General features: G+C 40.9%; 1 protein-coding gene and 1 long non-coding RNA gene across 2 annotated transcripts in view; one reads left to right on the top strand and one right to left on the bottom strand.

The window, feature by feature from the left end:
- TRDN (triadin) overlaps positions 1 to 15,842 on the top strand; it is a 195,353-nt gene that overhangs the window by 90,286 nt on the left and 89,225 nt on the right. Inside the window, exon 7 of the mRNA XM_019538202.1 lies at positions 13,413 to 13,472. Coding sequence (XP_019393747.1) covers positions 13,413 to 13,472 — 60 coding nt within the window. The remainder of the gene's footprint in view (positions 1 to 13,412; positions 13,473 to 15,842) is intronic.
- On the bottom strand, positions 4,204 to 10,333 carry LOC109311985. The gene is made up of 3 exons (XR_002101675.1): positions 9,901 to 10,333; positions 4,520 to 5,815; positions 4,204 to 4,479 (listed from the first exon to the last, which is right to left on the bottom strand). It is a non-coding gene; the product is annotated as an uncharacterized LOC109311985 (long non-coding RNA).

The raw sequence follows: 15,842 nt of genomic DNA, 5'->3' as shown, positions 1-15,842 counted from the left end.
AGGAATCAGCCTAAAACAACATTTCTCTGTAAAAGCTTTGCATTTACGAAAGCTTTTATGAAAGCAGCTGAAGAAAGTTCCTTACAAGTGAAAGTGCTTTGGAACTTTGTACTGTGTGATATACTGTACTCATAAATACATATTGCATTCAATGGTTTTCATGAAACACCTCACAAAGTAAATATGCTTATGGTACTCATTAGGAAATGCTATTGTAAGAATAAAAGACACTCTGATAACTGATTCAACAAAGCACTTACCAGTATGTACTTGCTTAATTTTAAAATAAGTAGTATTATTGAAGTCAATGAGACTGTTCAATGTAGAAGGTTAATCATATGTATAAGTGCCTTATGGAGTGGGGTCTTTACCAATTAGTGTATGAGATACTGCCCTTATGATTGTGCTACTGACCTCCCTTGTAAAGCACTTTGCAACCTAGTCATGGAAAAGCTGTATAAGAATTAGTCATTGTCAGTTTTAACAAAATGTTATAACTATGTAATGAATATGTGATCCAGTATTAAAGCATAAAGTTTATTTCATTTTATCCCCCAAAAGAAAACAGAAAGGTGCCATGAAGACCTGATATTCTGATGTAGTTTATTGGTTAAGTAGACTAAACCAAGTGACTACCTATTGTATTGGAAATCCTACTGGATTCAAAAAAATCACAGGATCACAGGAAAGTAGGACTGGAAGGGACCTCACAAGATCATCTAGTGCAACCCCCTGCTCAAGGCAGGATTGTCCCTGCCTAAACCATCACAGTCAAGTGTCTCTTCTTGGTAAAAAGAAACTAGAATATATCACAGATCAGTGTAGTAGACTTGCATTTCTAAGTTAGGAGTTTCATTTTTTTTGGAAATTGCTGGTAATATTACAATATTCAGAGGATAACAGGTGAAAGATTGATTTAATCCCTGCACATTCTTGCTTTTTCAAATATACTGGTAAGTACACTGCTGGTTCATGAATCGAGGGACAATACAATGATTTAATGTCATTTCTAATAGTAACACTTTTAAAAAACACAGTATCCATTAATAAGCCTTAGCCTTCATTGTTCTTCTGTAAAAAGTACCTTGGTTTTAGTGCAGCTTCTTATAGATTAACAATCTTCAAAATACCAGAAACCTTTAATGGCTCAAAAATGTTTTAAATTGTCAAAATACAGCATTAGCAAAGAATGTTCTCTTAAAAAAATGGTCTGATTTTTATAAAATAATTTAATCCACACCTGATTTGGAAAACTAATGAGCGTACAAAAAATGGAGGATCTCACTTCATGGCATTGGCAGGAAACTCAGTAATTTTCAAATTGATCAAACTCAGGAGGGCAAGTGCTCAGACAATGATAAGGAATTTTCTTTTTCAGAGGCCAGAGTTTCCTTTGGGTTGAATGAATAATAACATTTGTAGTTGAAAGACCTAACCAAACCAAAGGGATTGGAAAAGGGAGGTTGCAGGGGTGACGGTTCAGACTGAAATAATTGTTTTTGAATAGCGGTATTTGAGCAGCAGCAACAAAAGCTTGTTTTGAGTCAACCCAGAAGGTTATGTTTCATCCAAAACAAAAGAAATATTTTGTTTCGTTTTGGGAAGTATTTTCTATTATAATAATTTAGTCAATTTTTTAATGGAAATGGTCTTTTGAAGTGAAAACGTAAAGAAGACTTCATGTTGAAGGTGACAAAATAAGACATATTGATTCTGTTGAAGGAAATATTCTATTTCGAAATTTTTGAAATTTCAAGAATGCCTCATTATTTTTCCTTTGAAATCATTAGCTAAATTAGATCCAATTTTGTGAATAATTTTGGTGTCTCCAAAAGTCCAGCTGTAATCATTATGTTGTTACTGCAAGCACAGATAACATGGAAAATAAAAATCACACACTAAACATGTCCTTATTAAAGGGCTTTGTGAAACCTGAAGGTTTTCATTCAAAATGTCTGACAAAATGTGCTCACAGTGTGATTTGCAGTACTTGGAAATAAGACCAGTTGACTGACATATTCCCTTTAATTATCCAGAGGTACAATTGTAGCTCTAATGTAGACATACCTTGAGCTAACTTGAAAGTATCTAAGTCATATAAAAATAGCAGTAGTTGCAGGCAGTGTAGTGGAGTGCCAAGCGTATGCCTAGTGGCCTGGATGATTTGTGAAGCCTACTCTATAGCCTTACAGGAACTACGCTGGTACTCCTACCTAACTCAGCATGGGTTTAAAACTAACATGGGTTTGTCTACACATGTGGTCGTCACACCTCTAGGTTTACAGCATAGACAAATGCTAAATTGAAAATTGAATGGCAAATTCTTTTCTGTCAATCTCCTGCCCAGAAGCCTCCTTCTATACCCCAGCCACCCCACATTTAAATGCCAATACTGCACTTACCTTACCACAACACCTGAGGAAGCAGGACCCGGCCAGGCACGAGGGTGTGCATCCCCTGCATACAGTGCTGGGGCCCTGGGTGACAGCAGGAGTGGCCCATTTCTGCCCGAGGGCAAGCACTAGCAGGTCGGGCTGGTGTGGCACTGCATGGCACAGGTGGTGCTGGGTCCCACGTGGCTGGGGCTGCACTGTGCTGCTGGGGGCTCTGCCAGTCCGTTGTGGGCTATGAGCACTGGGATGGCCACTGATGCTTCTGTGGCTGCTGTGGGGTGGGAGAGTGCGGGGGGGGGGGCAGCAGGGGGCCCATTCCTTTGGAGCAATCCCCCCCAGTCCTATGCACATAATCCCTGCCACCCCCACAGTCCCTCTATCCCCACATCCCCAGTCTGAACATACCCTAGGTGTGATTAGAGATAGCAGTGTGGCCTTATGGCTTCTTCCCCCTACTCATGTTCAGTGCCTGCTGGTTTCACTTCACTAGCCCCTAAGCCTTGTGAGGCAGGTGGGTATCTTTCTTATGCTGGATTTTTGAGAAGCCACCAAAATAGATGGCTATCATATAAAGCAAATGCTCTGAGAATGCTTGCACAATCAGGAAAGCCTAGTTCCTCTTTCTTGATTGAGAAGAGTTGTGGGGATACATGGAAATAGCATGCGAGACATTGAGGTCTGTGCATACTTGCAGGTAAAGGTCGGATCAATTGAGTAATCCACACAATTTGCACGTCCTGCCATGCCACATGTGGGATTACATGGTAGATCCAACCGCCACACACAACCAGGAGAGTCCCTGCAACTGATAGAGCTCCCAGTCCAGCTGCATTTCATGAGCAACTGAGACTGTGAGTCCTGCAACTCACATGAGGTGCAGCTGAGGCCAAGAGCCCATCAGGTTCAGGGGTCTCTCAGTACTGGCTGCATGTGACGTTTAGTCAGAATTGAGAATCCTGTGTGGGCTGGTGGTTTAATGCATGACCTAGTACATTAAACCTTGGGGATCACAGCAGCCATGATCCCCAAGGCTTGGGGCTTTCATGCTGGGCACAGTGCACCCCTGAGGCTGGGAGCCCTGTCAGCTGATTGGGACTCTTAGCTGCAGGGGAGATCCTGCTACATGTGCAAATTAAAGCTGGATAGCAACCAGGTATAGAGTTAATACACATTTTCAAGGTCTAATTCTGTAGCTGGTTGGTGCTTTTTATTGTGCACTAGCTACTTTGCACATGTAGCTGCTCTTATGTAAGTGCGCTATTAACCAGTTAATTGTGAAATACCTGCAACATGTAGGTGGGGATTTCTCCCCCTTCCAATTTTGAATTTAAGCATCTTCTGGGATCTTATTTCACTGGAGAATTCCTTCAAGAAGGATTAAGAAATAGTCCACTTAAGCCACTCTGTTTCAGCATGAGTGTACCCACACAAAGATGTTGTAAGCTTAACGAATACATTTTACCCGCCTAGTTTTATTTTCTTAATCTTAACTTTCCTGAGTGTTTCTGTGTACACAAGCCCTTTCTTAACTGGAAGAAGCATTCTCTTCTTCTTGTGTCTCACACTATCTTTATACAAAGCAACAGACTAAGACTTACTCAGCTGGGAACTATTTTTACTTTCCTTAAGTATGAAATTAATGTCTCTTTAATAGCTCTCTTCTTTTTGCACTTACTTTTTTTGGAGAGAGAAATGTTACCCAACACTCTCTCAAGTGTTCTAACTGAGCGAACTAAATTTGACTCCCCTGTGCTTTTTTTAAAAAATGGTGAAGATTAACTATAAACTATACACTTTGGTTTGAGAAAAATCTTGTACCTATGACTCACACAGCTGTTTTTCTTATAGGTGAAGTGAATAATAGTCTTTTAATAAATTAAATGAATTGGTATAGTAGATTGGTAAGGTGCCCAAACACTTGTCATTATAGGGCCTTGCTTTCAATTGCCTGTAACTACCACATTTTAATCATTCAGGTTGACATGTCCATATGCTTCGGTCTACATTTTTCCTTCAAAGTTACATCCAAAACTGTTCTGTAGTTTCCAAAATCAGTGTTAGCAAGAATACATTCTGACTTTCTTTTCTGAGTAGTCTTGGAATCCTCCATGGTTCGGACCTAAAACCCTGAAATTTGGCAAAGATGACGTTAAAGAGCTTTCTGCTGTTCCCAGGGAAATCCACACAGATTTTGTCAAGCCATGGGAAATCACAGTTTACACAAATGCTGTAAAAAGTAGTACTGCTCTTGTTCCTGAAGTTTCTGAATATGTTGTGTATTGGATGAGTCAGGAATCCTGTCAAAGAGGTGGTCTTAAAATTAAAGGCTTCCTCATAATACGTACACATCAGGGTGCTGAATTAAGACTTCATAGGCAGCCTTATTCTTGGAATTCCCTAGCTTCTGAGTTTTTTACTTTGCAAAGTTAATTTAGAAATTTTTCCACCAGAAACTTTTGACAGAAGCAGGCAGCCAATGATTTTTCCAACTTGCCGCAGTCTCATTGTTCATCGGTGGGCTGTGCTACTAGGCTAGGCATTCCAGCTCCCCAGCTCCTAATCCACTAGTTCCCTGGTGGTAGTGTTTAAAAATAGGTGTTTCAATTTGAATTCAATGTATTGTAGAAATTACCCTGAATTATACATTTCATTTCTGGTTTGGTGCCTTGGGTGAGCTGCAGTGTTCAGATCAAGATTTCTGATTTCTAAATCCTAAATATATGTACTATGACATACAGTAATGACATAAAAGGGATGTTCAGACTAAATAACGAACCACTCAGAAGCCAGGTAGTGCCAGCTTTAGGGCTACCTCTGCAGCCTAAATTCAGCAACCTGATGATATCATCTTTAATGACATGACTGTATGACATTTTAGAGTCAGGGTCCCTGTCTCAACCATATTGGGGTTGCTCAGGTAAACTTAACCCAGGCGTTTTCTAATTTCTGAGTGTTTGACTTCATAACTTTCTCTACCAGTGTCACCTATAACAATCCAGAACAGTCACTAATGAGAATAGGATGCTGCTATTACATTTACATATATGGTAGGACTTTTATTTTTTTTATCCTGATTGACCTAAAGAAGTTTATAAATTAAGCTGAGCAATATGATGCACAAGAAAGAATGAAGAGACATTTCAGCTGAGTTAACTAAATCTACTTTTATAAAAATGCCACAGGGAATTTTAAAAGTGAGAAAGAGAGAACAAAGGTTGTTAGAGTGCTTGGCATTACTGAAAACAAGGGCAATAGCAGGAGCCATTAGCCTCAGCCTGTACAAAGCTTCCAGGAACCATGTGACTGTCTCCTTTCTTGGCTGTTCCTTGCCTCTCCCGCTTCCCACTACCTGAATAAGATGAGGCAGGGATCTTGAAGACCAGACCTCTTGTCCATTCCCAGAAAGCCATCTCCCCAGTGTACTGAGACAGTGAGAAAATAGAGTATGTTAACATTACAAATGTTGTCAAAATGCAGACACACAAGGTACCTGAATTAATGTGACACAGACAACTGTATTTCTGGCATTCCCTAACTTTGGAATACTGCCCTGTGCAATATGAACATTACCCTATTGTAGTTTTTTGTAGATTTTGTATATAAGAAAACACTGCTTTTGTCTCCCAGTAGCAAAACTGCATTGCTATGCACAGGTAGACTGAACATGCTTATAGGACCTGTTTCCCTTTCCCCATCCCACCAAGCCATCTTTTCCTCTCCGTTGTCTACACTGTATTAGCAGTGGGTCTTGTGCATGTCCTGCACACCCAATCTGCCAACATACTCCAAACTAGCAATTTGGCCTTGAGTCTATTCCAGACTTGCCCCAGTGCCTGCTCTGAAGCCCTTGGTTTCCAAAAGGTCTGAGAGCAGGCACTGAACATGAGTCTGGAGCATGCTCACAGATGAACTTCTAGCTTTGGAGCACATCAGCAAAATCAGATGAGTAGAACATGAATGGGACATGACAGCTCTATCCTTCCAGGGATCTACCACTGACATGGTATAGATGAGGTCTGGCAAAGGATTCAAGCTTGGTAAAGGGGGTGAGAATGCTCTAGTAATGTACACTTGCTAACAGCGATAAATGTGAAACATATTGTTCTATGACATCAAGCTACAAAACCTGAGACCTTCTATATGTGGTAGGTCCTCTGGGATCCCATCCCAAATTGAATGTTGACAGATTCCTGAAAAAAGTGTTGATTTATGAAAAAGTCTTGTTTATATTTATTCAGCTGAAGCCTCAGTGGTCTTTGGTGGCCTGACTTCCATACTGTGATTGAGCACACAGAGATGCCCAGTCATCAGACCCTTGGAAAGCGAACACTTCAATTATGGCAACACCTGTCCTTCTCAGATAAGCTTGTCTCTGACCATGTCTATATTAAGTAGTGGTTGACACGATGATCTCAGATTAGCATATTCTGAAGCAACTATGCTAGCAACACACAGGATAGGACTCTCAGACCAGACCAGGGGACTCTGTCAGCCTATTGCTAGTCAGAGAAAAATATTTTATGCTTATGCCAACATGGTGTCTGCTTATCCACATTCCAGGCTGTGTGCCCAGCTGCATTAAACTACTTTTATCTTCATGAAGGAGCCAACTGATCTACCCTCCATGTGTTTACCTTGTGGTCCACGGAAGCAAAAGTAGTTTTCATATGCACCAAAGCCCTTTTATACCATTCCAAACATTCAACAGGATCTTACATTATACTTTCATTCACTTTTAAGGTCCCTTTACACATTATTCAGCGAGTCTTTCACAGTTCATTTGGTTCTTTGATGCCAAAAGCATGAAATAGAGTGGTGCTCTAGGGAAATGCATTGAAAAGGCAGCTTGAAGGAAGAATCGTCTCCCATGTATGTGTTTGACGTGCCTTCTAGCCAAGGAAGCACATGAACTCTGCTGTTACCATGCTGCTCCACATTGCTTACATATTCTTTTTGACATAAGCTGTGGCTGCACAACCTAGCTCAGATAACAACTGCACAACATTGCGGTGTGCTATATAGATGTGCTAGCTTGGAACTCAGAAGCAGCATAGCTGTGGTAGTAGAGTGCTTCCCCAGGGTTAATAAACCCCTGTTTGTCAGCTCTTCTCAGCAGGGCTAATTAGCTAGGACAAAGCTCTCTGTACTCTTTCTGGTACCTAAGCTAGGTCATTCAGAGCTTATTCATGTATAACTTCACGTCCCGCAATGTACTGTGTAGACATGCCCATAGATTACAAGGAATGTCATCAGATATAACACACTTTGTTCATCAACCAGGGTGGATGACGATTCAGAAACCTGTCATTTGTAGAATTATACAGACTTTCTTTAAAAAGCTAGCTGCATAGTTGTCTGAAATGTTTCTCAGCTTCCTTGTTCTTGATGGTTTTTATATGGAATCAATATGCAAGAATATGTAATCTTGTTAGTGTTTCATCCTCCTTACCCCAGCAAAAATACTAATATCCTAAGCTTTAGAGGGTGTGGAGGTCAGCATTATTCAGCATTTTAAAATTATGAATCTGAATCCCCAATCCTTCCAGTGTTCCTAGCCTATTCATTTTAACATAAATTAAGTGTCCAAATTATTTTAGGTGGCTTTGAAATACATTCAGCCTAAACTTCTTCCCACTGAACAGCTAAATAATATAAAAAACTGCTTGCTGCTGATCCTGAAAAAATGAAATTATTCACCATTTTCAATTAAACTTTTATTTAATAAAATGTGAACCAATTCATGATTTAATTGAGGAAATATTTAACCAATAAAAATATTAGTTATTTGCACCTTCACTTAGCATCTCTGATGTAAATTTGTCAAAAGATTTAGGAGTATGGCAGTGCAGAAGTGTTATTGTATTTCTGACAACTGCCAGTTGTTCACTTGTCATAACTGTGTTTTAGTTTTTGCCAGAAAATTGAAGGGCGGGGAGTGGGGGCAGGAGGGGAAGTAATGTCTTTCCCTTTTTTTTATGTAGCTACAAAGCACTATTTAAATTGGTGGTGATAGTGGGTTTTTTCTCCCCATCTCATTTTTTTGGAGGTGGGGTACGGTGACCTCCAAAAACATGGACAAGAGCATAAGTTAGCAGCTGAAGTCTGCCTGCTAAAGGTAGGACGTAGCTGGCTGTGTTTTAAACAGCTGTTCTTCCTGATGTTATGCTCTTATTAAAATAGATGCATCACTGCTAATCCATCTTGTGGCTGAAGTCACTTCCAAAAATAAAAATAGCTTCGGAGGCAATGTGTGAGCGATTTTTTGTTAAGAATAGAAAGTGTCAAGGGTGGAAAATAATTATTCATGTTGGAATATGAGAGGAGAGTGCTTATGTAATGGGACAAAAACAGGTCCTGCAAGTTAGGTTGGAATTGCTGAATAATCAGTTACAAAGCAGAAATACAGGCCAAATTTTTTTCATAAATATAGGAAGTCTCATTCATGAAAAAATAGCTTGCATTTCTCCCATACATGGAGTTAAAGAGTTAAATTAAAAAAACATGACTGGTAAATATAATTGAAATTTGCAGCTGAAATCTATTATTCTTACATACAAGTATTTTCTTTTCAGAATATTTAGGGATTTTTTAAGAGTATGCAATATGTAGAGATGACTAAATTATTTTTATTATTTATAGTAATTCACAAAGGTAAACCTGAAAAACAAGAGATTTGGGTGGAACGGAAAGAACAACCAAAAGGTAGGTGTCTGGTGTTTGGCATTTTTCTCTTGCCCTTGATTTAAATTAGCTTGATCTACTGACCTCCAGGGCATGCTGCAAAACCCAATTATTTTCATGGAAAAAAGGAGGAGGTTGGTAGGAAGGAGAGTGAAGATTTAAAAGGAACATTGGATCTATCAGCTCTTCTTATGGTTATGTGTGCAAGAACTAAGATTATTCTCAGGGGTTAATGATTTTTTTTTTACTTTATTTTTAATTTATGTAAAAGATGCCTAGAGTATCTTTTGCCTCAAGCAATTGATAGGTGCCTTTTTATTTTTGCTGTATAAATCCAAAGGCTAGATTGTGCCTCAGGGCACAATCTTGAATAAGAAGAAATGAGCAAATTGTAGCACTCAGGGAGCAGTCTCTGGAGACACTGTGCTTCAGAGACAAGAATTGAAAAATTCCCTCTCCGCTTCATCTTGCACTGGGGGAGGTAGTAATTTGACGTTGGCCTATGCTAACAGCAAAGTATGATACTCCCATGGCTTGCTGATGTGCAAGGGTTACGAGTAAAAGTTCTGTAACTCTACAGTCATTACTCAGTGGGAAATAAGGTAGTGCTGTGTGCCTAGATACAGAGTTTAGGTTGGAGCTTTTTATTTTATTTTATTTTATATTTTACCAATTGGGGGTGTGTGGAAAATATCTGAAATAAACTTATTTGCAGGACACAGTAATTTCAATGAAACTATTGTTGAACATACTTCCTTGACTAGAATAAAAAATGTGGTTAAACCCAACCCAGAAAAGCACATACCCCACTGGTTCTGGTACTTACCTGGGACAATTTAAGTCCTTTTGATTCAGACCAAGGATTGAAACCTAGGCTGGAGACCAATCTCAGGTGGGTCTCTAAGACCCTTGCTACCCAGCAATTTTGGGTGGTTTCTGGAGCTCTTAACCCCTGGATTGTCCACACACGAACACAGGAAACTTGTTCCAAGCACTTGTTAGATGGCTCAAGGTTATACCACTACAGGGCAGGATTATTTCTGATCTATGTAACCCAGCTCACGTTACACTAAGATAATGACTTTAGTGTAAATACCTCTCACCCCAGCTAGCCCAGATAGGACCCAATACACCCTGCTGCTCTCCCCAAAACCTCAGATCCCCGTTCACTGCTCCCTCCCCCAACCCTGCTTACTTCTGGCTGCCCATGCTTTCTGGCTCGGGGAGGAGGCAGGGAAGGGTTAACCTGTCTGCCTGGGTACCATCCCCACTACTACTGCTCTCTGGGCTGGCCTCAGCCTGGAAAAGAGCAGCAGCCCAGCAGCAGTGGCAGTAGGGGCTGGGCTGGTAGGTTAACCCCTCCCTGCCTACTCCCCCTAGACAGACACCACAGGTAAGTGGCGAAGGGGGGCAGAGGGAGTCCCAAAGGGCAGGTGGGAAGCCTCAAGGGGCAGGGGGGAAGTCTGGCAGCGGGGGACGGGGGGGATTCTTATCTTTCAGTCCTCCAGGCCCCTGCTTGCCTGAATGTGTGACTGTTTCAAACTCAAGCTAGCACTGACACCCGTCCACATTTAAGCAGGTCTCAGTGTAATGTAACAAGGCCCTAAAGCTTAGGTAAACCCGTGCCATTATTTGCATAATTACAGTCATTCAGCTGGAGAGAATGAATAGCTCTGATACCAATGGTTAGGGTCTTCATATGAGTTCAAGACTCCAGTGAATATTTACTTACACGAAGTAGGACAGGTCCAGCAGGTCCACCAACTTATTCCCTAGTAGCCTGGTAGTTAGATATGAGAAAAATAATTGAACCTTCCCCAGCTAAGTCCAGTAATCAAACTGACAACAAAACTGGGCTGGGTATGTCTTTAGTTTTCATTAAAAAATCTTCAAAGGATCTTGGTGTTGCTTCAGGGGAGAGTGGGACAATTTTTGAGATCTCAAAGAAATGTACTGAGACAGGAAAACCAATTCATACACTAATTGAACCCAAGTGGCCCACAGGGGAGGATTTTTACACCTCCTTCCATTCCTGTGTGCATATAGTGCAGACCAGAGTCCAGTCCAGGGGTTGGCTATATTTTTGTCTGGAGTGCCAAGAACATCCCAGTCCTGACCTATGCCTTGACTTGGTGTGCTGGGGCAGAGAGTGGAGGAGCTGCAAGAAGCCCAATTCTTATTGCTGGTGGTGGCTGCATGAGCATGAGTTACTGGGGCTGAACTTCCCTGGCCTCTTCCCTGCCTTGCACCCTGAGGCACACATGCAGTCACCGCTGGCATGGAGCTGGTACCAGGGCTGTGTAGCCTGGTGCAGCTGTTTGCAGCCTGCCTCCTACAGCTGCTCAGAGCTCAGGCCAGCTGTGGCAGGCAGCCATGAGCCTACAAACAGCTGCGTGGGGCTCTGTAGCTCTGGCAATGGCTCCATGGTGGTGGTTGGGTGCACGTGCACCTCCAGGTGAAGGGCAAGGAAAGGGCCTGTCCTGTCCTCACTGCCAATGGCTCCAGAGCCTGGTGCAGCTCTTTGCAGCCTCCCAGCTGCCTGCCACAGCTGGACCAGGCTCTGGGCAGGTCTAGCAGGTGGCTGGGAGGCTGCAAACAGCTGCACTGAGCTCTGGAGCACTGGCACCAGCTCTTGTGCCAGTGACTACTGCACACGTGCCTCAGGGCATAGGGCGGGGAAGAAGTTCGGGCAGCACAATCCTTGCCACACTCCCACCATTTTTCTGGAGGTTTGTACACAACTGCCGCCACCTACACATAGCCTGGCTGGGGCTCTAGAGCCCAGTGCAGCTGTTTGTAGCCTCTGGGCTGCCTACCACATCCAGCCCAAACTCTGGGCAGCTCCTGCCTGCCATGGAGCCTGGGCCGCTTGCAGCCTCCCAGCCAGCTGCTCCAAGCAGCCCAGTCTTTGAGGCCAGTGGCAGCTCCCCAGACTCCAGGCCAGCTGTAGTGTGTCAAGCAAAATGGCCTTGCGCACTATGCTTTGGTACACATGCTGGGAATTGCTGACCTCTGATGATGTCCTTAATAAATAGTTTGTCTACTTAGCTATAGGAGTAGGTATACTCTAGCCTTACTGCAAATTGAGTAAGTATACAGTAAAAGTAAACAGTAAAAGTGAGCCCAGAGAAATTGGAATGTATTTCCAATGAACACCCTCCTATGGTCAGAGCTTCTCTGTGATCACTTCTACTGTTTTCACGTTGCAGTGTATAGCCAGCGCAGTCTTAGTACTGCTCTGCTGTTGTGCATCTGAGATTCTTGAGAGTTTCACTGTGAACATGATTATGCACTTCAAATATGTTTCATTTGCAAGATTTGAATGTGTAGGGAGTAAACATTATCTTAGTCTAATATCTAATTAGCTTCCATGATGAAGATTAAGAAAAGTGTCTAATGAAGTGATGGGGGGAAGAAAGATAATAGAGGGACTAATTAACTGCCCAGATATATGGCTTGGATAGAGCAGGAATTCACTTTCTCACATATTCTCCAGCAATCACCCTATTGTTAAACAAAGTGCAGGGTCGAATACTCCCTGGTCTCTTACTGTTGCTTCTAACTATATATGGAAATAATATTCCCTTAATAGATCTCCTCTGTTTCCTCATTTGACAAAAGAGTTTTATTTTAGTGTGGCAGTAACTCTACTTTAGTTAAGGTTGAAGCTGTCTTAGTGTTAGCAGCAGTTTTTCAATGTGCTGTAAAATCCACACATTCTCTACAACCGTCTTGCAAATTACTCTGCTGCTTATGGCCTCAGGTATGCAAGTCAGGTAAACAGTCAAAATGTGGGGTTATTTGTGCAAAATATAGATCCTTCTACAAGAAGAAAACCACATTGACATTTTACATTTCTGATTTTAAACAGCCTGAGCATCTTATAATAGCCAACTGAACTGGCACCACCTGCTCAGGATTGATTTTAGCCAGTATCTAGTACTCAGCACCCTTTTCAAAGAAGCAATATATGAAAAAAATGCTCTGGGTACACATAAGATCTGCCATATGGCTCAAGCCTTCTTTACATATGAAAGAAAGTCATTTGTTCATTTGCAACAGGACAGAGGCTCTGCTGCAGGCAGCTGGATGTGGGTCAGAATAATTGGTGGTTTAAGGTGCCTTTTTAAACATATATTGAAATTAAACATCACCCATTTGGCCTAGCCCTGGATCCTGTTCTTGACAAGTTTTTGAGAATGTGACATATAATAAATATAAAAACAAATTTGTAACTAGAAACTGAAGCTTTGTATCCTTGGTTATGTATCTTGGTAGAAATATTTTAATACCTCATTTTATTTTATAGCTAAATATATTTGTTCCTTTTCTTTCTAGTGACACACAAAGACAAACCTGCAAGACAAGAAAAACCTGAGAAAAAAGAAAAACCTATAGGTAATCATTCCTCTCCATGAATTATTAGTATGTTTCTGGATTCACTGAGCCCAGTTCTTCACAACCTTGCCTCTTGTGCATTATTATATATCTGTGCACAATAGTGCAACGTAGGACTACACGTATTATGGGACAGGTGCCCAGCAGGGGTACTGGAGTGTAGCTCCATTGAGGTAGATAGGAGTGGTAGCTCCATTGAGATAGATAGGAGTGGTGGAATCTTTAGGCTTATTATGTAGACAGAAATCTTTTTTATATACAAAAACTTATATATACAGTTATTTACAGTAAAGAGGTAATGGGTTTTTATTATTGCCCTTACAAGTGTTGTGTGCCTGTTTTGTCACCTGGAAATTCTTGCTGGAAGATACTACACTGCCTCTGGGCTGACTTTTACTTTTTCACCTGTAACACATGAAAAATCAGGACAGCCAATGCAATCTTAACTGTCTCCTGGAATACCACACCTTCTGGATACTCTACGTGCCTATTGGGACTTACTGTATGTCACATCTTCCCCTTTATAAAAAAAATCCTAACTATAGTAAGAACATTAAGAAAACAACTGTTGAAAAAAAATCAAGCTAACACGTCTCAATCAATCTCTTTGGTTGTTTCAGAAATCTTCCAGCTTTACTATGCTGCAGGCCCCTCTTATTTACATCCTTGTTTGTATTTGAATGTTTACTCTTTGGGTCAGGTTCTGGATCAATTTATAAATTAGTTTCAACTGGTGTCTCTGTTCCCTTTTCACTCATATTATCCTCATTGTCAGAGATTTTGAGCAAGCGTCCACAATTCCTTTTCAAGATTTGGCCTTCATTTATGATCACAGAGTATATTTTTTCTTACCTTAGCTTTAACTGGCCAGTGTCCATCTTGCCAAGTTTGAATTGAATCATTGTTTGTTTACCTGCGGAAGTGGTCTTGCCTCTTTGTTGTAAGTCTGCATCTGATCGGAGAAAAGACTGGGTAAGTATAATCATAGATGCCTTTGTCACCTTTCCTTTTTGCCCCATGTCTGGTAGTTGAGTTTTCATACACCTATGGTGGAGAAGTTTTTCATATTGCAGTTGTGTAGCTCTGCAGTTAAATAGTGTCAAGTGTGGATCCTCCCCTTCTTCCACTGCTTTTTAAGTGGGTTTTTCACAATGTCGATTCTGCTAATCCATTGACTTCATGATATTTGGGACTAGACGTTTCATGTCAAAAATCATACATTTGAACAAAATCTTGAATTCCCTAGTCCTAAACTGTCAGTAATTACAGTTCTTGGAATTCCATGGTGTGCAAATATAGATTTAATATGCCTGACGACTGTTGTTGCTCTGATGTCTTCAAATGTCACAACTTTCGGAAAATTAGTATAGTAGTCCATTATAATCAGGTGGTCAGGTTATCCCAAACAGAACAGATCAATTCCTACTTTGTCCCATGGAACAGCAAGTTGCTCACAGGTATCATTGGTTCTCTCCGCTGGTGTCCTGTACTTCTGACCTGTTCCACGCCTCTTCACTATGTCTTCAATATCACTGTTACTCCAGAGCCAAAAGACAACGTCTTTGACTCTGCTTTTTGATTTGGTTATTTCTAGATGTCCTTCATGTATTCATTCCAAAATTTTATCTCATTATTACAGAAATTGCAACCTGTGTATGCTTTATGAGCCCTCCTGAGATCACTGAAAATTCATTTTTATATTGACAATATGCAAGAGGGAAATGGTGATTTTCTTCCTCCTTTACTTATTACACATATCACTTGCAGTGTTTCACCTTTAGATGTTTCCATCACCAGTTAATCCAAAATGCCTGGAGATATATTACATGATATTTTAATCATGTTCACATACATGGTTCCAGTGGTCCAGGGTATGCTCTTGAAAATAAATGGCAGGTTGGAACTCTAGTGTCATATCATACTTCTGTAATTTCAGAAGTAGTTACTGTATCCTTGGTGGTGCAGCTCTAAGTCCTTTTTTGAATATTTCATTGTGATCTGTTTCTCTGACCATGCTGTAAATCATAGATCTTGTACTTCTGTAACTCATGCTAAGGTCTCTTTTTCACATTGTGCATATATTTTTTCTGCAGCTGTGATAGGCCTAGCAGAGTATGAGACTGACAACCAATGAGTTCCATAATGCTGTAATAGTACTGTTCCAAATCCACCTTTTGAGGGATCCATGGAGAGTTTGATGTCTTTTAATGGGTCAGAGAATTATAGCACTGGGATTGATGTCCATAAGTTTTAGATCATTACATTTACTTTCATGTTGTGGCATCTAAGTCCCTTCCATGGCCTTATGGAGTAGTTGCCTTAGGTGAATTGTATGATTTGTGTAGTTAAGTACATACTTTCTGACATACT

The sequence above is a fragment of the Crocodylus porosus genome, unplaced genomic scaffold, assembly GCF_001723895.1.
Source record: "Crocodylus porosus isolate Cpor-Errol unplaced genomic scaffold, CroPor_comp1, whole genome shotgun sequence".
Lineage (NCBI taxonomy): Eukaryota > Metazoa > Chordata > Crocodylia > Crocodylidae > Crocodylus > Crocodylus porosus.
The sequence above is the reverse complement of the archived record's forward strand: the minus strand, read 5'-3'. Positions and strand labels throughout refer to the sequence as shown.